The 23,612-nt window shown below is 41.1% G+C and overlaps 1 protein-coding gene across 5 annotated transcripts in view; it reads left to right on the top strand.

Annotated features, from left to right (window-relative positions):
• The window catches only part of APP (amyloid beta precursor protein), a 209,536-nt gene that overhangs the window by 128,454 nt on the left and 57,470 nt on the right, over positions 1 to 23,612 (top strand). For 4 of the 5 annotated variants that reach the window (XM_065676759.1, XM_065676758.1, XM_065676757.1 and 1 more), the window contains 3 exons: positions 12,257 to 12,390; positions 21,159 to 21,233; positions 22,212 to 22,370. In XM_065676759.1, coding sequence (XP_065532831.1) covers positions 12,257 to 12,390; positions 21,159 to 21,233; positions 22,212 to 22,370 — 368 coding nt within the window. The remainder of the gene's footprint in view (positions 1 to 12,256; positions 12,391 to 21,158; positions 21,234 to 22,211; positions 22,371 to 23,612) is intronic. The other variant, XM_065676756.1, reaches the window with a different exon arrangement.

Raw genomic sequence — 23,612 nt, 5'->3', positions numbered from 1 at the left:
GCTACTTTACTTACATTTTTGTTCCTGTATTTTCATGATATTTCAGTCTGTTCTGTACCTTCTACACACCTGTTATTTCTATCACTGGAAAAGAAGAAAATAAAAATAACTTTGTTTTCTTCTGATTTAATCTGCTGTCTCAGTATCACCATGATGTTCCTCCTTATTCTTCATCATATTGCTGAATGGAAATGTCAGTGAAAGTAGTTAAAATGCTGAATACTATATATTTTAGCACTTCAGTGACATCCTGTCTTTGGTACTGGTCGAATATTGTTGAAAGAGGTCTTTTCATCTGGCTGTAGCACAGACACCACCCTCACTCACCCCAGTCATGCAGAAGAAGAGAAAAATGGTGGAGAAGAGTTTCCATCTAGGCCACCCCTGTTCTGTCACCCTTCACCCTTAACTTAATCTTTCTATTTGGTCTTTGTGCCTCCACCCTATTCATTCTTATTTATTTACTCTATTCTTTATTCCTTTTCTCTCCAGTATTCACATTATTGTTTCTCCCTTGTGTGCTATTAAAAAAAAAAGAGTGAGCCTCTCTTAGGCAGGAGAGAAGATGGATGCTAAAAGCATGTCTTTCCTTTGTCTAGCTGTTGTTTGCTTTGCAGGAAAAGCTAGTTAGATTTTAGATAGAGTAATACAAAGTAGTGGGTAGCAGTTGGGTTTCTTTTGAATAGTGGGCAAAGGATGGAAGGGTGGGATGTGATTTTATTTTTCATGTAATGCATTGAAATTGGACCAAACCAAGACCTGAGGATGTTCTGTTGTTAGAAATACTCATATACTCTGAACACTGAATACTAATATCCTGAACACACTGTCAACAGAAAAGAAAAAAAAATCATGCTTTATTCTGCTTCCTTACTAAAGTCTCTTTGCCGTGATCTGAAGAGGTGGGTCTGTCCTGTCACTCTAAGCCTTAAACTGTCTACACTGTCAATGAATTTGGCCAGTTCTCTGAGGTCTGACAAAAATCATGTCTGTTGGGTAGGAGCTACTACTGTCAAATTTTACCATTCATCACCCAGCTACATGGGAATTGAAATAAAATTGCCCTAGAAGTAGAAGGCTCTAAGGATCTTGTTACTGATTCCTTCAGCCTGCCAGACCACATGCTTGCTCTCTATTGATTTTTAATAAGGATGTTCAATACTATCTGCGGTTTCTATTCAGTATAAGAACTCAAACTTCTACTGTGTGACTGGCCATAATGACTTCTTTGAAATCATTAGGATCTGTCAGGCAGTTAATTTGAATTTAATGATCTCAGAATGGATACATATTGACAAGAATAAGCAGGAGATGATAAATTGATGTGTCCCGACTTCGGATGGGATAGTTAATTTTTTTTCTTAGTAGCTGGTGCAGAGCTGTGTTTTGGCTCTAGTCTGAGAACAGTGCTGATAACACACCAATGTTTTTAGTTGTCGTTAAGTATCAATTACCCTGATCAAGGGCTTTTCAGTGTGTCGTGGTTTAAACCGATCCACACAGCTCGTCCACTCACACACACCCCCCCCGCCCCGACCCTCCCCGCTCCCAGAGGGATGGGGAGGACAATCAAGAGAATGTAACTCCCACAGGTTGAGATAACAACAGCCCAGTAACTCAGGTATAACACAAATCACTGCTGCTACCACCAATGATAATATTGATAAGAGAAAATAACAAGAGAATACGATACCACCGCCAAACAAGTTCGACCCCTGCCCCGAAATAAGAGCGTGCCCTTCCAGGTAACTCCCAGTTACCTCCCTGGGCATGACGTGCTGTGGTATGGAATACCTCTTTGGCTTGTTTGGGTCAGGTGTCCTGTCTCTGCTTCCTCCCGGCCTCCCCTCGTCCCCAGCAGAGCATGAGACTCAAAGAGTCCTTGGCCAGAATAAACATTACTTAGCAACAATTAAAAACAATCGGTGTTATCAGCTCTCTGCCCAGGCTGGAAGTCAAAACACAGAGCTTGCTCCAGCTACTAAGAAGGAGCAAAACGGCTACTGGTAAACCCAGGGCACAGTCTCTTATGCCCTGCCAGTGAGGAGGGGCACAAGAAGATGGGAGGGAACAGAGACAGGACACCTGACCCAGGCTATCCAAAGCGCTATTCCATACCACAGCACGTCATGTCCAGTGTATAAACTGGGGGTGTTGCCCAGAAGCAACCAATCACTGCTCGGGTTGGGCTGGGTATCGGTGGGTGGTGAGCAGTTGTGCATCATTTGTCTTTCTTGGGTTTTATTCCTGTCTCTCCTTCTCCTGTTACCATTCTTCCTATAATTACTAAATTTTACTTTACAATTATTAAATTGTTCTTAGCCTGCAGGTTTTACCTTTCTCTGATTCTCCTCCCCATCTCATGGGGAAGGGGCGAGGGGAGAAAGCAAGCAGCTGTGTGGTACTCGGTTGCCAACTGGAAGTAAACCACAACATGCTGTTATTGAAGGAATTATTTCTGTCCTGTTGTCACACTAAGAAGTAATCTGTTGTATGACTTGTTTCTCCTGTCTCTTAATTGTTGCTTGTGAAACATCCTTAAAACTATAGAAGGGGCTAAAAAAGACCAGATTTTTTTAGTAAGCACTATTTTGAAATTACATTGATGTTCAAGTCTTAACTTGGGGACACAAGGAGCTTCCAAGCTGAGATCATTCATTCTCTTAAAATGTGCTTCATTTGTCAGCTGTTGCATAGGAGAAGGCTCTACCAGCAGGTCCTACAGGTCCCAGGGTGCATTCAGAGCAGAGTGGAAAGAATTCGTGCCACCGAGTTTTCATATGTTTTTCATCCGAAGTGGGAATGAACTGTACTCTGGTGGCACAGTCAATTTTTGTAAACTTTGATGTATCATTGAAAAAGCTTTTTATAGAATAGGGAGGTTTATCATTGTACTGAATTCCTATGGCTATCCAAAGAAGGAACCGACAGGCTTCGGTGTTATCTTTTCCCTCCTTCCTTGTGTAAACCCTGTAAACCTAATCGTAAGCTTAAATGTTAACACTCTTTATTTTATCTCTGATCGTTTTGAAGCACTGTCACAGATCTTCGAGTGAATTTAGGTAGAATAGTATTTCTTCTCTAGGCTAAATGTTGTAAATGTACAAACTTGCTGTATCTCTTGGTGATTTTTAAGTGTCAGATACTTTATTTCAATTTCAAATTGAAGAAACACAATAAAAGCTCCGATTTCATAATATAGGTGAAATTTCACAGCAACTTAAATATGGATTAAAACTGTGCACAAAACTTAGACTAATAGGGAGAATACACTTACTGCTTTTCATGCAGTCTAACTTCAGCTTCCTACAGATTACTATCCATCCATCCCTGATAATTGATGAGATCAGTCTTAATGTGTTTCCAGATCATGCTCTTAGAATCATAGAATAGTTAGGGTTGGAAAGGACCTCAAGATCATCTAGTTCCAACCCCCCTGCCATGGGCAGGGACACCTCACACTAAACCATACCACCCAAGGCTTCGTCCAGCCTGGCCTTGAACACTGACAGGGATGGAGCATTCATAACCTCCCTCTTAAGTGAAGGGAAAATTCATCACCTAGCATTTTCCAGTGTCCAGTTTAATTTCTCTTCAGAGGTAAGGCAAATGATCTGTATCTTTTAAAAGCAGCAGCTTATGAGATGATACTCCCATTGTCAGTAATTTGCTTTATCCATTTGTTACTTGTTAGAGATCTTGACATCTCACCAGTTAGCAGGAAGTAAGTGTTTTGACAGCTAAACTTGCATGCCAACTTCCAAAGTGTGTCTAACACATTAAAGAACAGCAGTACATTCCTGTAGGCAGAATGGTAAAGTATACCAAATTTATAGTTAGGTAACACATTTTAATCCTTAATCTTACTTACTGGGTGATTACTCATTTTATCTGTACAACCACAGAGCCAGCTTGAGCTGGGGGTCAGGGAGGAGTCTCAGAGACAGAAACCAGGCCACGTCTAGAGTATGTTCGTTCGGACATCAAGTTTTTCGACAATGCACTTAGTGGTGGAAAATACTCATTGCAGCAAATAGCTACAATACTAACTTGTCTTGGAGATACTGCAGGAGACATAATTGAAAATACAGAATTCTAGTGATAGCATTTCAGAGCCTGAAAGTCTGCCTTCATAAGTAGTGATATTGCAAGGAAACATTTTGCATAAGAACTGCGAATTTGAATGAATTAAAACCCCCAAGTTATTACACATTGGCCAAAGCCAGTCACATTAGAGCAACCTGTTGCTTCATCACAACAGAATCTTTATATTCAATTGTCCTGCTGTTTCCCAGAATTAGCGGTAAGGGGCATTACCTCTCAAGACTTGAGTGTGTCCCTCTCCCATTATCTCCATCATGAATTGGCAGTATTTGCTGGGTTTAATTTTCTCTAGCATAAAAGCTCAGCTGAATGATACATTTTGATAAAGTTGAAGCCAGTTTCAAATAGTGTAGATGAAATCTTAAGAAAAGCATTTTTGCAGTTCTTCACTCATTGTGGGTGCTGGACACATCATTCACTGCCTAGGACATGAAACGGGATGAGTTCTAATATCTACTGAAATTGTTAATTTTTACTGTCATCTTCAGTGGAAGCAAGTGACTAATTTCTGTTTCAGCAGTTTCTTCATCTGTATAGATTTGCACTTATATTTTACCCTTGAACCACATACGGAGACAGTGTTGGACTGGGCCTATTTAAAAAGCAATTGGGTAAACTTTTAAGGCTCAACAGGGAAATGATGCAAATGTTTTCATATACAAGATTTAGAGTACTGATAATTTCAAGCACTAGGAATTTTATTAATGTAATGTATTACTGTAGGCACTGTTTTTGCTGTACTTGTTTAGTCGGGTCTAACCACAGTTGGGTTTTTTTTACTCTGTGGAACTTCATGACATGTTTGTAACCTTGGCAGAAGGCATGTTGAGGAAGATACTTCTGTCAGCTATATGTTCTCATTTGATGTAATAGGTGAAGAATTTAATGGGTTTTTTCCATCATAAATATTTAAACTTATGGTGACAAATCGAAAGAGAATGACCTTGAAGCAGTGTATTGCGAAGATGCTTTAGTGTATGCTTTGGGGACCTCCTCCCAAGCACAAAATGGATCGAAGAACTCAGATGGGGGTGATCAGAGCAATTAATGGTCAAGATGAGTGTCAGATGAGTATGAGCAAGAGAGAATTGCATTTGGCAGGGCTGGTGAAAAGGAAGTTGTATTCATGGAAATGCAATGAAAGCATGATTGCCAAGTCCTAGCTGTGCGTGGATAGGAAATGTGTCTTGATGGTCGTACACAGAAGGGTTCTTATATGAGAAAATGTAACGTAAACCTAGCTTAGGTGGCAAGTATCAACATTAATCAAGGCAGTGGGTGACAAATAATATGAGCAGGGTATGTTTTGTTGTTTCTTTTTTTTTTCCTCTCCAAGAAGAATCTGTGGGGGATTTCACTATAACATATCGAAGAAAGATAGGATCGGTCTTTGCAAAGTGAAGTTCAAGAAGGAATGTAACTCTTAAAGTATGATTTCTCTATCTCAGTACACTTAATTATATTTTCAGGCTGAGGTTGCTGCATTGCCCTGTAATTATTCTTCGAATGCTAATGCAAATTATGAAACATTACAGAAACTATATGCAGTCTTTTATGACAAAATAGCCTTCATGGGTAATAAAAACAATGAGATAACCCAGTTATTAAGAAAGGAAAGAACATCCCTCTGGAACACTGGGTTCTCTTTCATGTGTTAACTCTATTCATGTCACCTGCATCTGCAATCTTTCAATTAAACTAGTGGACATTTTTAAACAATGTACTGTCTAATCTGCTTTAGGAACATTCATCTAATTTATCAGAATTTTAGGAGCTATGAGGCAGCTTGAAATTGAAGGTAGAAAAGTCGAGTTTCAGAACTGGCGATTTTTTTACTGCTTCAGACATGATCCCTGAGCATACAACCACTGCTGTTACAGGGGATGTTTTTTCTTAAGTCTGTACCAATGTGCATGTTAACTTTTTCTGACAGAAGAGTATGTTTGGTTTTATCTCGCCTGTTAGTCCATGTTTTGTGTTTTCAGAGTCCCTACCATTGTGGTCAGAATTCTTCAGTTGTTATGATGAAGACTTTACTTTCAAAGACTTTTTTGGGTGTCTTAAAGATAATTGTCAAAATATGAGGATAAAGTAAATGTGGAAGATAAATAAAACCCAGCTGAGTGGCTGTGTGGTCAGGCTGAGTGATAAATATGTGGTTGAAATGGATGAGCCTTAATATCCATCAGTAACTTAAAGGGAGTTCACATTATTGAGCATCTTTGCTGAAAATTAGAGAATGAGCATCTGGAGTTGAGTGGCTGAAGGACAGGAGTGCCACGCTCTGATCTTTATGAGCACAGTTCACTGCAATACAGTTAGCTTCCAGGCAGGGAGGTGTGCTGATGAGCCATAGGGTGAAAGATCTAGCTCCAGGAACTCCTGCCAACCCAGGTGGGTGATGCCAAACCTTGGAGCACAGCACTGCTGTCTATTTGTCGCCAAAACCTGAAAAAGAAACCAGCAGCAGTAACGTGCTGCTTATAAGTAAAATGGTAAAACTGGGGACAAGTCCAACTTTCATTCTCACGTGGTCTCCTTAGTGCTGTTGACTGTTGGAGGAACTCTGTCCTCCCATTTATTCTTCAGTTTTAGACAGGGTTCAGAAAGTAGTCTTGGTGGAAGCACGTATGAAAAGAAAGTAATTAAGAGTGAAAAGGAATGGCAGTTAGCCTGCTGGTCCCACAGCTCACGGTGCTAAGAATGAGAGTAGTTGTCTGTCTAATGCAGTGGATTATATGTAGTACGTGAATACACTTACTGTTCCGTGCTACAGTATTGATCTTTACTAGAAAGCATACCAGTTGGGCACACATTTTTCTCCAAGTAATTAAATAATCTTAAACTTTAAAACTTCTTATGTAAAAACTGTCCCGGTACATCCATTTCCTTATGTTTAAAATTGTGGTAATCTGGAATCGTAGAATCATAGAATAGTTAGGGTTGGAAAAGACCTTAAGATCATCAAGTTCCAACCCCCCTGCCATGGGCAGGGACACCTCCCACTAAACCATGTCACCCAAGGCTCTGCCAGCCTGGCCTTGAGAACTGCCAGGGATGGAGCATTCACAGCTTCCCTGGGCAACCCATTCCAGTGCCTCACCACCCTAACAGGAAAGAACTTCTCCTTATATCCAATCTAAACTTCCCCTGTTTAAGTTTGAACACGTTATCCCCTTGTCCTATCACTACAGTCCCTAATGAAGAAGCCCTCTCCGGCATCCTTATAGGCCCCTTTCAGGTACTGGAAGGCTGCTATGAGGTCTCCATGCAGCCTTCTCTTCTCCAGGCTGAACAGCCCCAACTTCCTCAGCCTGTCTTCATACGGGAGGTGCTCCAGTCCCCTGATCATCCTCGTGGCCCTGCTCTGGACTTGTTCCAGCAGTTCCATGTCCTTTTGATGTTGAGGACACCAGAACTGCACACAATACTCCAGGTGAGGTCTCACAAGAGCAGAGCAGAGGGGCAGGATCACCTCCTTGGACCTGCTGGTCACGCTCCTTTTGATGCAGCCCAGGATACGGTTGGCTTTCTGGGCTGCGAGCTCACACTGAAGCCGGCTCATGTTAAATTTCTCATCAGCCAACACCCCCAAGTCCTTCTCTGCAGGGCTGCTCTGAATCTCTTCTATGCCCAACCTGTAGCTGTGCTTGGGATTGCTCCAACAATTTGCTACAGTCTTACATAAACCTTTTCCAGCTTCATTTGTCTTGCATCATTCAGCTGGTAGTTTGTCTGTTTTGTAATAAAAAGGTAATAGTTATTTTCATTTCCCATTGTTTAGATTCTGTTCACTCATTTTGCCACCCTGCTTTAAGCAGAGTAGCTTATTTACAAAAGAATGGGGATACCATCTTGTAAAAACAGCTTATTTCATAAGGTAGCAGTAGCAATAATAGAAGTCCTTCTTGCTAAAGATACTCCATATGCAGTTGTGATTGCCAGAAGTGCTATAATTAGCTGTGATCCTAGTCAACAACTGAAAGCTTTGATCTTAATCCTTCATTAATGAGGCAGTTGTATATGTGGAATTCAGAGGCAATGAATGCATCCACTGGATACTAAACTGTAGTTAGGTAACACTTTCATTTCAAATGGTTTCCCATCTTACATGCTATAGCCAGTCTCATTCAGAAAAAGGACATCTACTAATCCTTTTACTTCGTATGAGATTGGTGAGAGACCATTGATATTGTGGGGCTTTTTTCCACTGGAGATGCTGATATGGATTATTTATTTTTATGCAAAATCATGAAAGAGGATCTGGGGGCATATTGTTGCATTTTTCTTTATTTTTCCCCTGGTCTTTTGATTATTAAAAATTGTTGTTAAACAGCAAAAAATGTGTAAAGTATAATTTGGCCATGTTATTGAACCTTGTGTCTCCAGGAAGGTTAGGATTTTAAAGCTTAATAAAAACTAAAAAAAAAGCCCAAACCAACCCACCCACAATTGTTTGGGAATTGACAGGTAAAATGAATGCAAGTGTGAAGAAAATGTCACCTGATACTGCGTTTCTTCCACACCTGTTAAAACACACTTTGTCAGTTATCATGCGGTACTAGAATGACTTACCTAATAAAACTAGCAATGCATGAAAAATGAAACCTCCTTCTAAGAGCAGATGGGGTCATAAAATGGAATCAGGCTGCAGATTCTTGTGAGCAGCAAGCAGGCTGGGAGAAAGCACCCGTTTTACTCTTTGCTTTCCCACCTGTTCATTGGCTGGGTTTTGGAAGGAGATGGTGAAGCAGGATGTTTTCAGGGATGCTTTTGAGCAAATGGGCATATATTTGCATAAATTGTTCAAATACTTAATTGCACATACTGCGAAAGTGGGTGGCTCATTTCTGGTCTGGATTGCCAGCTTATTTTCTGCTTAGCTTTGGTTTCCGACCATCAGACCTCGGTTGCTTCTTTCTGATAAAGCTATTGTCAGAAATCTTTTCTCAGCAGAGATTTTCTAAATCAAATTAGTAGTGTGCTCCCTGGTGGGTGAGTGTAACTGATTGAGCTTCTTACCATGCGGCTGATTCCCCAAGCTCCCATGAGCCCACATACCTGTTCCCAAGCCTTCTTTCTCTTTAAGAGCATATAATGGAGAGCCACATGTGGCATTACACTAGCCATTTGCACCAGGTCAGGGGTAGCAGCTTTCTCCTCCTACACAGTATTGCTCTTCAGTAGCATTCCTCTCTTCAGCTTGGCTTGAGAGAGCAGTTTGAAGTCAGGTATCAGTGTATTGGCTGCATCCTTTCCCATGCTCCTGGGCACAGCCTGGCTGCCTTAGGCACCCCGGTCTGTGGCCTTTAATGCCTAGTCACTGGTTGATATGGGTTTGCACAGCTTTCAAAGGGGCCTCAGTGCTGTGACATCCTCGGCACCAGGCACTGAAATAAGGTTTTCAGGTTCTCAGCACCCACTACTCTCACCCTTTCGGAAATGCAGCAGCAAGCATCCCAGTGGGAAGAAAGGGAACTGTCTGAAAATCTAGCTGTAAAGGCCATGTGTGTGAGACAGGAGCTTTGGAAAATCGGACCTTAAATGTACAGGTGGCTTAACTGATCCCAGTGCAAATGCTGGTGACCTTTTTTCCAGTTCAATAAATTAAAGGTTAAATTTGCATAATTTATTGGACACTTATTTAGATCGTCACTTCTTCCCACTCACATTTGTACAGGCTTAAGTTAAAAAAAAAATAAACTGTAAAAGGTGGTGGAGAACAGCAAATGCACTAGAGCTCTCCCCCATTCCATCTTACCATGATAAACCCTGCTGTGTCCTGCAGAGGCAGCAAAAGGAAGGTGTAAGCAGAGATGAACGCTCTTCACATTGAGCTGGTTAAACTGTGGAACTCATTGCCACACCGTATTGTGAATGTTAAATCTCATGCAAGTTTCAGGGAGGTGTGGAGGGGTTGGGGGATAAAATTAAGAGTCATGGAAGGAAAATGCCAGCAAGGTCAGTTAAACATTGCAGAAGAGTATTCACTGCTCTTGCCTGGGGGTGTTTGGTGAACCCCTGTCAGGAAACAAGGAGCTTGTAGAGGATGGCCTTTGCTCAGTCTGACACTTAAATTTTTTTCTGCTTTGAAATAAATTTTCATTTTCTAAACAGAATTAAAATGGACTACACTTAACTGTAAACATTCATTAATAAAGATAAACGATAAAGATTCAGTTGGTGCTTCAGAGATTAAAAGGCAAACATATATGGAAATACTTCTGAGCATTACAGAAATGTTTTCACTTTCAGTCCAAAATTCGGGCAGTTTGTTTTTTTGGAATCTGCTGTCACTGGATGTAGCCTTTCTGCAGGCAGCACTGCACCCCAGCACAAACCACATCATCATTGTAGATAGGTTGTTATCATTAAATGTTTAAAAAGAAATATTTTTTTTATGCTTTTAACAGTATCAGAGACTTCAAATTGTCTGAAGTTTTAAGAGAAACCACTGAAAAGATGCAGAGTTACATTCCATTATTGTGATTTTTGTGACTTGTCGGGAAGCTCAGTTGTTCCTGCTCAATTGTTACAGTGATTCAGTAACAAAGTTTACATTATGTAAGTTTGACATTAAATATTTATGAAACAAAAAATGAATATGGTGGGAGGAGTGAACGTTTGCACTACCTAGGACTTGTGAATTGCATTTTTTTTTTTTTTTGGTTGCCGGTAGATTTTGGTTTGTTTGAGATAAATAAGGTCTTTCCTTTGATCCAGTGAGTAACTTCCAAAATCCATTGTGCAGTCTGTACCAGCAGCAGACAAAGCCATTCGTGCCCATTGTAGAGAACATGTAGAAATACCTCAAATGCATCCAAGGGCTTTCTGTTCATTTAGGTGCTATTCTGTTTTGCTTTTGGGATTGTACTTCTAAAGTAAAGTTGGAGGAAAAGTTTTTATTTTGGGTTAAGTTTTTCTTAAAATTTGAGGGTGTATTTCATTGGGACTAGCATGTTACACTTCTAACCTGATTTTTTAATTTCCCATTAAATAATTTAGCATACGTGTGTTTGTATTTCAGCTTGTTTTAAGGAAAGTAGTCATAAATAAATGCTGGTTGTTATTACTCAATCTGACCTTCAAATTGAAGTTTGCTTTTGCTGAAGAGATTGAGAAGTGTTTGAGGTGTGGGAGAGTTCTGGGTTTTTCTCTACCTGTATTAGTTTATTTACTAAAATGTGTTACCTCTGTAAGTGAAGTTAACCATAGTACATGAAGTGAAATGTATTTTAAAACAAAAATCCTGCACAGCTATGGGTACAGCCTTTGTTTGTCAGACTTTTTAGACTAACTTTGCAATTACTGAAGTAAATGTGACCAGGGATATGAAATTAATTATAGAATAAAATATGTAGGAGCAGTCTAGTTCACATGAAATAGCTGGAGAGTTTTTTTTAAATGGCTTTTACGGCCCTGGCACAGAACTCTTAACTCTAGTTACTGCAGGGGTCATTGGATGTCACTGTGCACTGAGGGAACTGTTGCTCGCTTTGCTTGAATTACCCCAAACACAAATCTTTCCACTAACAGTGTGATAGGTATTGCCTAATTATCCGACAGGAATGGCTGGCAGTTAGTGCAAGGTTGCTGATTATTTCCAGTATCCATGAGGGGTTTTCTTTAATCAAATTTGTTACAAATATTTGTGAGACCAAACTGTCACTAAGGGAAGGATTTGAGGCATTTCATTACGGTACCATGGGGTCCATAGGTGCTTTAAACGTATTTGCATTGCACTCTATGTGTGTTATTGCAGTTTATCTTTTAAAAATAAACTAATATACAAAGCATGTAACTTTGCAAAGGGCTCTTTGATGGCTTATGTACTTGTCATTACCCATCTTTTTTTCCTTGGAATTTCAGTGTTGGCTGCAGTTTCTGACCTGTTCTCCATGGAGTTTGTCCTGGTATATAAAACAGGGCAGGTGAATTCCTTGTATATTTATATATATTTGCTATGTGTAACATATCCACTCAAACCACATTTTTATATCTTCCTCTGAGGTTACAGGAATGGATTCATTCCGAGGAAATTAGAACAGATGTTTCATGATTGGTGCAAGTAAAGTTTTACCTGTACTAAAGTAGAAATTCTGCTTTTCTTTCCCCCTCCTTTCCCTCTCCCTGCTTCAAAATTCCACCTCAGTCCCTACCACAGCTGCTAGCACTCCTGATGCTGTTGACAAATACTTGGAGACACCTGGAGATGAGAATGAACATGCCCATTTCCAGAAAGCCAAGGAAAGACTCGAAGCTAAGCATCGTGAAAGGATGTCTCAGGTAAAGGGAAATTTCTTCCTAAACGTGACAGTTTTGTCTGTTGAGTCATAAGATGCTTGCGGTCCTTCATCATCTTAATTCCTAAGGCTTCAGCCAGCTGCCCTGCTTATTTGCAATACTGTAGATACACCATTTACAGCTTTTCTGACCCTTACCTAAGAATTCAGCTGCTTGGGACACACATTTGTGGTTGAGTGGCACCTGTGATCATAAATCACCACAGTTACTTGTGCTAGTAAAAAGAGAAGCAAAGTCTGATAAAAATTGCTCTCATCTTTGTGGAGAATGTTTGGTTTGTGAGACGGTTCTTGTTTCTAGGTGAAGAATTTGACCATTTTATTAGTCATTTTTGCCGCAGCTTGTTATTAGGTTCATTCTCTGTGTGTGCGCGTATATGGTGAGGCCCTGGGTTAACTTAAGATCGCATATGTTCATCTAATGGTCTTGAGCCTCAGGGTAACATGAAATGCATCTAAAGCCAAAGAAAAGAGGAAAAAATAGTTCTTTTGAACTGAATTAAAATCCAGCTGAATCAACCCTTTTCTTTCATTTAACCAAAAAGATTTATGTAGCCTGAAACCGTAGTTTTTAATCCTATTTAACACTAAGAGATGAGCTATCCACTCTCTGAGAAATAATAGCAATGCCAATAAAAAAATTTCACAGTTCTGCTCTTATAACAACAAAGAAAAAATGTAAGAGGCTTAAAGGAAAGCCTGTGGTGCGTATTTTTTAGGATGGAAAAACCACCAAAATGAGTGTAGTACAATTCAGATGCTCTGCATATATCTGTGTAGGTATTTTACTATAGTTTTTCATTGTAACTCTGTTCCCCCATTGCATTTTCAGTGTTTGTGACACATTAACCTTTAGCTCTGTGCCAAAATGTTAGAGTAAGCCTAAAATGAATCTCTTAGTATAAGTCCCACTGTATTGGCATTATAGCTATGCTTGTCACTTTTCTAATAAATAGGGCAGGGCATCTTACCTGAAGCAGTCATATGGTCAGCGCAGATCACATACTACGAATATGACACTTAATAGAAAGGAAGATGGGTACTTCTCATCTGCCTCCATTTGGGAAATGTTGTAGCAGAAGAAAGCTGTCTCCTTAAATAGGGAAAATAGAATCATAGAATGGTTTTGGCTGGAAGGGCCCTTAAAGCTCATCCGGTTCCAACCGTCCTGCCATGGGCAGGGACACCTTCCACTAGACCAGGTTGCTCAAAGCCCCATCCAGCCTGGCTTTGAACACTGCTAGGGATGGGGCAGCCACAGCTTCTCCGGGCAACCTGTGCCAGTGTCTCACCAGCCGCGTGGTAAAGAATTCCTTCCTAATAGCTAATCTAAATGTACCCTCTGTCATTTTACAGCCATTCCCCTTGTTCTGTCACCTTTGTAAAAACTCCAGCTTTCTTTTAGGCCCCCTTTAGGTACTGGAAAGCTGCTAGAAAGTCTCCCCTGAGCCTTCTGTTCTCCAGCCTGAACAAGCCTAACTCACCCTTAATGTGCTATCATTTCCTTTCCTCTGGATGATTGAAGAACTTCATTAAGACAACAAGTGGCCAGGTGCAAGTGTTGCTGAGTGTGGGTGCATGAAGCACCCAGCTCGGAGCCGGCCTGAAGCCACGGGGTGAATCTGGAGGGAGGTGAGCATGGTGAGCTGTGGCTTGCAACGTAGCTGCTCTCTCAGGGAGCATGTCATTCCAGTCTTCTTTGTAACAAGCTTCTGTGTGCCTGTAGTTTGAGATTAAACTGGGAATCAGGAGGATAAAAAAGGCAGTCATCCTGCCTGGCAGAGGAGAGGCTAGGCATGCAGAGGGTTGGCAGGTAATGCAGTCATCACCCCATTATTGCCTCCCCTTGAAATAGCCCTTTTTCAAAGACACTGTAGGGGTGGGTGGCTTGAAAGCAAAGGACACGTCAGTGCAAAAGGCAGGTTTCCCTGTAACAGTCCTCAGATTCTCACCACAGTTTCAGGTTTGTCTCTAAAATCCCAATGTGTAAAGGTCCAGGTGAGTAATTAACGGCAGTATTTGGGTGAACCATGTATTTTCTATCTTCTGCAGAGATGATGGCTTGTAAAAACCAAGTGCACGGGCACCCAGAAATTATCATGCAGAAAGACCACACAGCGTCAGTGCTTGAGACTAAAAGAATAAACTGGGAAAAGCACTGAGCCATAGCCTCAGAAAACTCGTGGGTAAATGCACTGCACATTTTACCATGCACAGAAATGAAAGCTGTGGTTCGGGGGTTTGACTGAAGATCACGTTGGTGCTGCCTGTGCTCTGCCCTTGTTAGCACGTTCCCAGCCATCCTTTCTGTCAGTGCTAATGAGTGTGCAGCTTCAGGGTGAGGTAGGTCAGCTCTCTCATCTCACTGCAGTGCTGCTGTTCCGAAAAACAAGTAAAATAACCAACTGTGGCCACTTCAGCACAATGCTGGGAAGCAGCAGCACGATACGGGCATCAAGAAGGAAAGATCTTTGATCTGTAATTTGCTTATGCTGCTTATGAAATCACATCTTGAAATACGTATGTCTTGAAATACACAGAACCCCTGCAGAGCTTTGTAGAAGAGAGTTAGCTTAAGTTTTTAAAAGTTAGTTTTCCCTTCCTTGAATAATGTTTTGTATAGTGCCAAACTAGCTCTCCTGGTTAACATTTCAGATGTTTAAAAAATGTAAGATCTTATAGGGAAGTAGAAAAGCCAGCTAATTTACATTCAGTGTTTCTTCACATGAACTGGTATCTCTGTGTCCCATTTCACAGGTGTCCTTTTCTAGCGATGTACTTAAAAATTGCTTTTTACATTTTCTTTAAAATCAGGTATGTTTTTAATACATATTTAACGAAAAATTAATCTGAAGCTGTTTCTTGCTATGTTAAAAACAGAGGACAGTGCTAAGTAAATTAAATCAGTAAGTTTTGCTGTCAGTGTTTTTCTCTAAAAAAGAAAAAACCAAACCCTAAACTTAACAAGTGAGAGTCAGTACCCAAGTGCTCCAGCTGCACTGAATATTTGTTTTATTTTATTTTTAGCTCAAAGTCCAGTTCTTTCAGCGCTGGGAAATGGGAGCTTATGAAGTAGCAACAACGTCCATTTTTCTCCTGTTAAAAAGAGAGGAAATGATCTGTGGTTTTAGGAAAATGATAAGTCAATCTTTAATCTTGATAAATGTAATAATCTGACATAAGTTGGTTTGTTCACAAAATACAGATATTTATCTAATAAAGCAGCTAGTTTTAGAAGTGTTTGATTGAGTGCACACTTTACTTTGCAACAGCCAATTAATAAAAAAGAAATCAGATGCATTCTAGTTCACATATAAAATGTAATCACCTAAGAAGCAGGGAAGCTTATCATTAAAAAAATAAATGGAAATTAAATATTTTAACCTAAACATGCCACCAGGACAAATGCAGATACTCTGTATGTTCTCTTTCCGAGATTTCCCTTTGTTTACTATGAAATTCAGACAACTTGTATTTCTTTTTCTCCTGCATTAAGATATTCACACAGGCAGGGGACTCTCTGCTGTTTTTATATGATGACCTGATGCTCTTCTGTTTCAGTCTGTTTTAATCCCTTCTGCTCTTATGTGTCCATCCCTTTAGACTACAGACCATGAAAGTTTTTCTGTATTTATAACTACACTGCACCTGGAGCAGCAAGGCTTATAAGCTTTTCTAGGCAGAGAATTGTACTAGCATACAATTTTAAGCTTTCCCCAGGAATTATTAATGCAGCTCCAGATAACAGCAAAGCTACATTCCCACGCAAACAAGATAGCCATTCAGCCATGCATGTGTAACCTTTAAATGTATGTGTCAGAGAATAGCAAACAAGGAAGAAAATATGCTAACTGATTGCAGGATGCTGTGGTTCTTGTTTCCTGTTTTGGTGTGATTCCCCTTTTCCTTTTTCTAGTCAGTTAACTCCCGTACAGCTCCCTCACTTACATAGTTGCTTCTAAATAGCCTGGTGGAACCAGGTATTGAACCTTGCTCAAAGGAGCAATATCATTTATCCATTTCTCTCCTCAAACATTTTGTGACTAAAGGAGATGCCTTAAATTTATCTCGTGTCTTAAATTTACTTATCCTCTGGCTGTTTACAGTATTTTAGGAATCATAGCAAGTACAGTACTTATTATAGGAATTTAATGATGCCTTGTCTCCTAGAATAGTCTTGCTTCTTGGAAGTTCATTTCCAAAGCAAGCATCTGCAAATACTGCAGTCCCCAGCCAGCCTCAATTGGGCTGGTGTTAAATCCAAGACTTTTTTTGGATCATTGCATGCCACTAGTTCAACATCCCAGAGAGGTCTTCCGCTGGTTTTTAGTGTCAGTGGCACCACAGAATAACAGAATAGTTTGGGTTGGAAGGGACTTTTAAGGTCATCTAGTTCCAACCTCATGCCATGAGCAGGGACGCTTTCCAGGTTGCGCAAAGCCACGTCCAGCCTCATCTTGAGCACTGCCAGGGATGGGACAGCCACAGCTTGTAACACATAATCTCAATCTACCCTCTGTCAGTTTAAAGCCATTCCCCCTTGTCCTGTCACTTCATGCCGTTGTAAAAAGTCCCTCTTCAGATTTCCTGTAGGCCCTTTTTAGTCACTGGAAGCTGCTCTAAGGTCTTCCTGGAGCCTTCTCCTCTACAGGCTCAACAAGCCCAACTCTCTCAGCCCATTTCCATAGGAGAGGTGCTCTGAGCATCTTTGCAGCCTTCTCTTGACTTGTTCAAGCAGGTCCACATTCTTCTTGTGTTGGGTGCCCTAGAGCTGAACACAGCACTGCAGATGGGGTCTCATGCGAGCAGGGTAGAGGGGGAGAATCACTTACCAGGACTTGCTGGTCATGCTTCTTTTGCTGCAGCCCAGCATATGGCTGGCTTTCTGGGCTGCAAGCACATACTGCCGTCTGATATTCTGTTTTTCATCCACCAGTACCCTTAGGACCTTCTCCTCAGGGCTGCTCTCAATCCACTCATTACCCAGCCTGTATTTGTGCCTGGGATTGCCCTGACCCAGGGGCAGGGCCTTGCATTTGGCCCTGTTGAACTTGATGAGGTTTCTACAGGCTCACATCTCAAGTCTGTTCAGTTTCCTCTGGATGATATTCCTTCCCTCCAGAGTATCAACCACATCACTCAGATTGGTGTCATCCACAGGGTATATGCAATCCCACTGTTCATGTCCCTGACAAATATGTTTAATAATACTGGTCCTTGCATTCCCCAGATCCCGCCATCTCTATTACTGTTTGCAGGAGGGCTCTTTCCTTCCTTAAAATCTTCAGGTTAGTAGGAGCACCCCTCTCAGTTACAGTCAGGGCTCTTTGGAGAGGTTTAATGATGCTATTACCAGAAAACAGGGGCAAGACTTAAGTGTGGAACAGAAACCCTTGACAGATGTAAGCATCTTATTGGCTTGACTTTGACCTTCTAACTAAGCAAACCTTCAGGCAAGCTCCTCTGCTGGTCTGATTGCTGTAACTCAAGTGTCTGTCATAAATTCTTCTATTGCAGATATGCTTCTGTGGGAGTAAATTCTGCTGTTTTCAATATAATGAGATTTGTGTACTTAGCATCTCTCTTAATAATGAATGACATTTTTCATGCTTCCTTTTTCCCTCTTGCTGTCCTCTACAGCCCAATTTCAAAAGGATGTCTGCCAGGCAGTAAGTCCTGAGTTCTGAGTTTGACTTTGAAATGGCTTGCTTCTTAAATCTCAACCAGAAGTTGTCATTTTCCCCACGCAAATCCGCCAAGCCTTGAAGAGCCATAAATCTATATGGCTTGATAGGTCTGTGCTGTCAGTGGAGGAGAATAGGTTTATAAGGGCATAGAGGCCAAGTTCAGCCTCTTCCTGCATATGCATATCTGGGGATTTTTTTTTACCTTTCTTGCTCTTTGTATTCCTAGAGTGCTATGGCATATTTCTTAGTCACTCAGAATTCTTTAAAGCTATGACCTTCAGCGAGGGCAGAAGTTTTCTCTGGGTGGTAGCATGGCTACCCTTAGATAACTGTAGGGAAGCTGTATCTTCAGTTACTTAGCATAGCAGAGATGCTTTCAACTATTGAAGTCTTCTCAGTTGCAAAAATCGGCACTCAAGGAGCAGCAGTCTTTACACTGAATATTGTTTCTGCAAACGGCCATGTTGTCCTGTATTTTTCACAAGCCATTCACTCTTGTTGCACCAGAGCTGAACTCTGAAGCCTGTAATTTACATCCTTCCCAACTAGTTGTGTATGCTGTTAGTTTATCATCCTGCCTTCCATGCCTTAAAAGGTTTAGAGAAATAAAATGGGCAGAGACACCTGATCTAGCCAAAGGTCTCCTTATCACATTACCCACAGTACTTGTTTTCACGGTATGGATTAGCAGAGGGTTAGTCTGGGGGATAAAGATGGCAAGGGAACTGTTGTTCTGAAAACCCATCAACTGCTCATTCAGAGTGAAAAAGAGCATTAGGCAGATGTCAGAGATGTGATTTGAAGACATGAAAGGAGGGAGAAGAAAATCAGGAAGTTGCTAACCTAGGCCAATACTTCTGTCACTGTGGTTTATTACTTGAATTAATGCCATAATTTCTGGGTCTTCTGTAATGCTCACATCTTGGCACCAGTGACATGTCAGCTCTCTAGAAAGGTGCTGTCTGTATACATGAATTTTCTCAGCCACCACAGTCATACGGCCTAAGCATATAGAGAGAGAGGTGAATACCTAACTTAATATTATTACTTATGCTTACGGTGCTGCTGTGTATTTAATAAGCTTTTTCCAGAACACAGCCGGGTCTCTGAATTACGTCGGTTCATGTCCTCGAGTACTGCTTTTTCGGGGAAGCAGTGAAATCTCCTGTGCCCAGGTACTGAGAAAGTAACTGGTGGTAGGGCAGTCTGTAACTTCAGTGCGCTGTACATCGTGTTCTCTGTCCTCACCTCAGCTGCTTGCTGCAACCCCTTGCAAATGAATTTTCATGTCCCCTTGTAAACTTGCATTTCCTAGCTCCTTAACGCTTGGCTGCAATTTGCACATCAATGTGTATATGTCTGATGGAAAGGTAAGATAAATTGAAGAGGTACTTCTAGGCCGCCAGTTTATATAGGTTGCAGTGTGATTCTTGGGACTTAAGTTTCATTTTACAATTCCCAGTAAAAGACTGATGTCAAAACTTAACTTCAGGTCTTTCTGCTCACAACTGCTGTCTAACCATTCCCCTCCTGGAGACCAGAAGCAGGCAAATCAATTTCTCACTTTAAACTTTTCAGCATCACATTAACTTCCCCAAATATGTGTCTCCACTCTCTTGGTCTGTTATTGAGGCCAGAATCTGTTATGGATAAATAATTTCACTGACATTGAGTTGATCTGTTTTTACTGTAACTGATTTAATGCTGTCTTGAAATACATGGCAGGGTCAAGAGAAAGATGAAAACTTGACAACAAAATCCCATACGTTGTGTCAGTCTTGAGTGTAGATGTCTGTATGCTGGTTAATCTACATAGGACTGAGAAGGGATTATATTTCAAGGACTGGGACTTGTAAAAGTCTTCTTTCAGCCCAGGCTTGGTTGTTTTCTAAGGCACAGGCTCAAGCAGATACCCTGAGGCACCATCGGTGCTCTCCAGTCTGTCCCTCGAGGAACCTGATCAGCCGTGTGCAGTAAGTGGGAGAACTGGAGAGCCTGAGACAGGAGTTGAGTGCTGGAGGCTCAACTTGCACGTATGAGAGACAGCAGGTCTAACTTGCCCTGCCTCTGATATTAGTCTTGGTAAAATTTCAGTCATGCATGCAGACTGAGCTTTTCCAAAATCCACTTTAGAAAGTGTGCGTTTGACTATTTCTAGTGAACAGTATGAAAGTGTGGGTTTTGTAACAAAGAAAGAAAATGCACATTCTGAGTTATTGCTTCTCTGTTTCTTCTGTCATCTCTTGACATTGTGCTAATCCTGCAAATAAACAAGTCACTTGTGTGCATTGCATTTGGTGAGAGCAATTGTTCCTGCAGAAAATGTGCTATCTGAGGAGATCGCTGTTTAGGTGTGAAATGAGTAAAGTCCCTAAGAAAGACCAGAGAAGGTTTCACATGTCATGGACAGCAAGTTAAGAATATCTCATTTCCTGATTATTGAAATACTGCCCTGTGTTATCGGAGGATGTGGCCTCTCGCATTGCTGAAAGAAATGGTACTGAAAGTTCTCCTACATCATTTTTCTGTCAGTGTTGTACCTGAGATATAAATATATTCAGTTCCTGAAATGTGGGACATTTATTTCTGGACAGACTAGCACAAATTCCATGTAATTCTTGATCCGTCCTACTCAAAGGCCAGCAATGTAGTCTGAATAAATCTAAACATTTTTGTGGTGCCAAAAACGCATCTGTTAGAACGAGTTGATATGCCCTGATTTTGACCAAGGATGTACAGTAGACAGATGTGTTTCCTTTCAGTCTGAGGTGAAAAGGGGTTTGTATATTCATCAATAGTTACTTTCATTTCCCTCGTTTGAGGAGTGGCTATTTCACGTTGGAGTTGTGAGAGCTTGGCACGATGTTCAGACACAGAAGTGCCATCTTTGTTTAGCTTAATAAAAGGATCATACCGTAGTTAAATGTTGTAACCACTTTTTGTAGAGATAAAAGGAGGAGAGGAATATAAAAAGATGACTGTTGAGCTGCTGTACTTGGCTGTTGCTAAGCCCTGAGACAAGAGAGGAAAATGGGAAAGTCACACTTCTTGTTTTGTTCGTTAGGTCATGAGAGAGTGGGAAGAGGCAGAACGCCAAGCTAAGAACTTGCCAAAGGCTGACAAGAAAGCTGTTATCCAGGTAAAGGAAAATGCACCACAACCTTATCAGCTGGGGCCGCAGTTAAAATACAGGTGGTGCTGGGTGTGATACAACTTTAAAACCTATTTCTATGGGGATTTAGTGTTATTCTCTGCTCTTGCTGTTGCTATTTCTGTTTCCAGCTGTTAGTGGCTGCTGGGTGCCTTTCACTTTGCAGCCAGTCCCTGGAACAGCAGTGGAGGCCATAGCTTAACTGCACAAAGGGGTAAATTTCTCTTGAATTCAGATTTGCTTTCAGTGAGAACTGGAAAGTCAGTTCCCATGGGCCCCTTTCAGCATTTAGTCCATGACAAACTCTTATAAGCTGCAGAACCTAAGCTTAAAGCAAAGATAGAAAATGTAATTTAAGGAAGGAATCACCATCAGTTTTATCTGAAAGATAAAGCCAAGAAGTACTTTATCCAAAATGATGCTATAAATCAAAAATTCTGACAAGCCAGATACTCCTTGAAGCTCACAGTGCCTCTGTTACTCAGTACTGCTAGAATGATTTCAATGCAAAACTATAAAAAGTGGCGTTCAGAACCAGATTGCTTCACACATTCGATCCCACAGCTTTGCTCTCTGTGCATTTTACCCAGTCAGTCTTTTCCTTTATTGGAATAAGTTTCAACTCAGTTTTTCTTCCTTGTAGCCAAACTCCTCCTCTAGGCACAATTCTCTAGCGCTGAATCACTGTCTTGAAGGTGAGGGGCAAATGAAGGATTCACTGGTGGTTGTGCTGAACATGTCAAGATTATTTTATTAGAGTAATAAAATATGGCCGGGTGTTAAGAAATAGAGCGCATTAGCAGTTCCCCCTGAAATCAGTAAAAAGTGCATTCAGTGGAATGTTCCTGGGAGCCAAGCTAGACTGACATGGGGAAAGATTTTGGTGATTTGCAGGTGAAGGTGTTCATGCCCGCTGTTCTCTCCTGATGTCTTTGCTGTTCCTGTTGTGATGGATGTTTTTTTCAGCATTTCCAGGAGAAAGTGGAATCACTGGAACAAGAAGCAGCAAATGAAAGACAGCAGCTGGTGGAGACTCATATGGCACGGGTGGAAGCCATGCTGAATGACCGTCGCCGCATTGCTCTGGAGAACTATATCACAGCCCTGCAGACTGTCCCACCCAGGGTAAGTGCAGTACCACATGCTGTGTCAGCCGTGTCAAAATCCCTGTAGTCATCCTGGGGAAAAATAAGGTGTGCCCAAGTACAGTCCAGCTGTGGAGCAGTGAATGTGTGTTCCCCATGCAAGAGCTGCTACAGCAGTCAGCTAGTTTGAAAGTTCAGACTGTTTTCATAAATGTAGGCACAAGCACACACACCCCTACATGCCTATAGGTAGGTAGATACATCCGTAAATACACTGAAGCAGGTAATGTCAAAGTGATTCGGTTGTCAGAAATTGTAGCTGTTCATAGATCCTGCAGAAGGATGGTGAAGCATCCCTCCAGGTGATGCCCAAGTATCACGTCAAGATGGAGCTTAAGGGTGAGGGTGGTTGTGATTTTCTGTTTTGTTTGTTGAGCTGTTGAAATGTGTGTGATGAAAGATCGTTTGAGGATTGTTAGGTGGCATGAAGATAGCACAGTCGCAGTTCAGGATTGTCTGCGTTGGATGCAGTGATGTGTAAACACCAAGCTGAGAATGTAGACTGAGTAGAATCTCCATTGAGTAGTGTCTACATATTTGTAATATTAGTATTCAGTACCAGAATTAACTGATCTGTGACCTCCAGAAGAGAATCTGCACAAATACATGGGAAGACAAGTCAAATGTTTTATATACCTCTTGCCTCTTGAGTACTTCCTAAGTGGAAAAACTACCATGTTACTAAAAGGCTTTGGGGTCAGCAGTGTAAGATGTAGCCATTAGATCCTGAATTTGGCCTCACAGGGAGTTTCTTCAATATGGCTAAACTGGTAAAATTACATGTTTTAAATGAATTTACTTCTGCAGAGAAACCTGTATATTTGGTGAGCATGGAAAAGGGATAATCACCTTGGTTCTTTGTCATCATCTAACTCTTTTCTCCACCCAATAGTGCAAAACTCTTGGTTTTACCGTGGTGACAAATGAAAGAAAAATCTTAGGTGTAAGTGTCGTGGGGTGACTTCAGAGTAGTTGTGTTAAGAGTTAATCTGTATTTTGCAGCACAGTAATTTGTGGAAAACTAAGCTAGTCTATTAAGTTGTTAGAGGAGGATGTTTGCTCTGAGTACAAGATGCATATTGTAAACTCTGGCTGTGGGAAAGGTAGTGAAGGGCTTGGGCTCACTAGCAGACAGATTAGAGTTACAGGCTGGGGTGCAGCTTCCTTCAGGAAACTGGAGCTTGCAGCTCAGAACTGAGAGTGAGGTGAGGCGAGTGCATGG

This window comes from Lathamus discolor, chromosome 4 (genome assembly GCF_037157495.1).
Source record: "Lathamus discolor isolate bLatDis1 chromosome 4, bLatDis1.hap1, whole genome shotgun sequence".
NCBI lineage: Eukaryota > Metazoa > Chordata > Aves > Psittaciformes > Psittacidae > Lathamus > Lathamus discolor.
The sequence above is the reverse complement of the archived record's forward strand: the minus strand, read 5'-3'. Positions and strand labels throughout refer to the sequence as shown.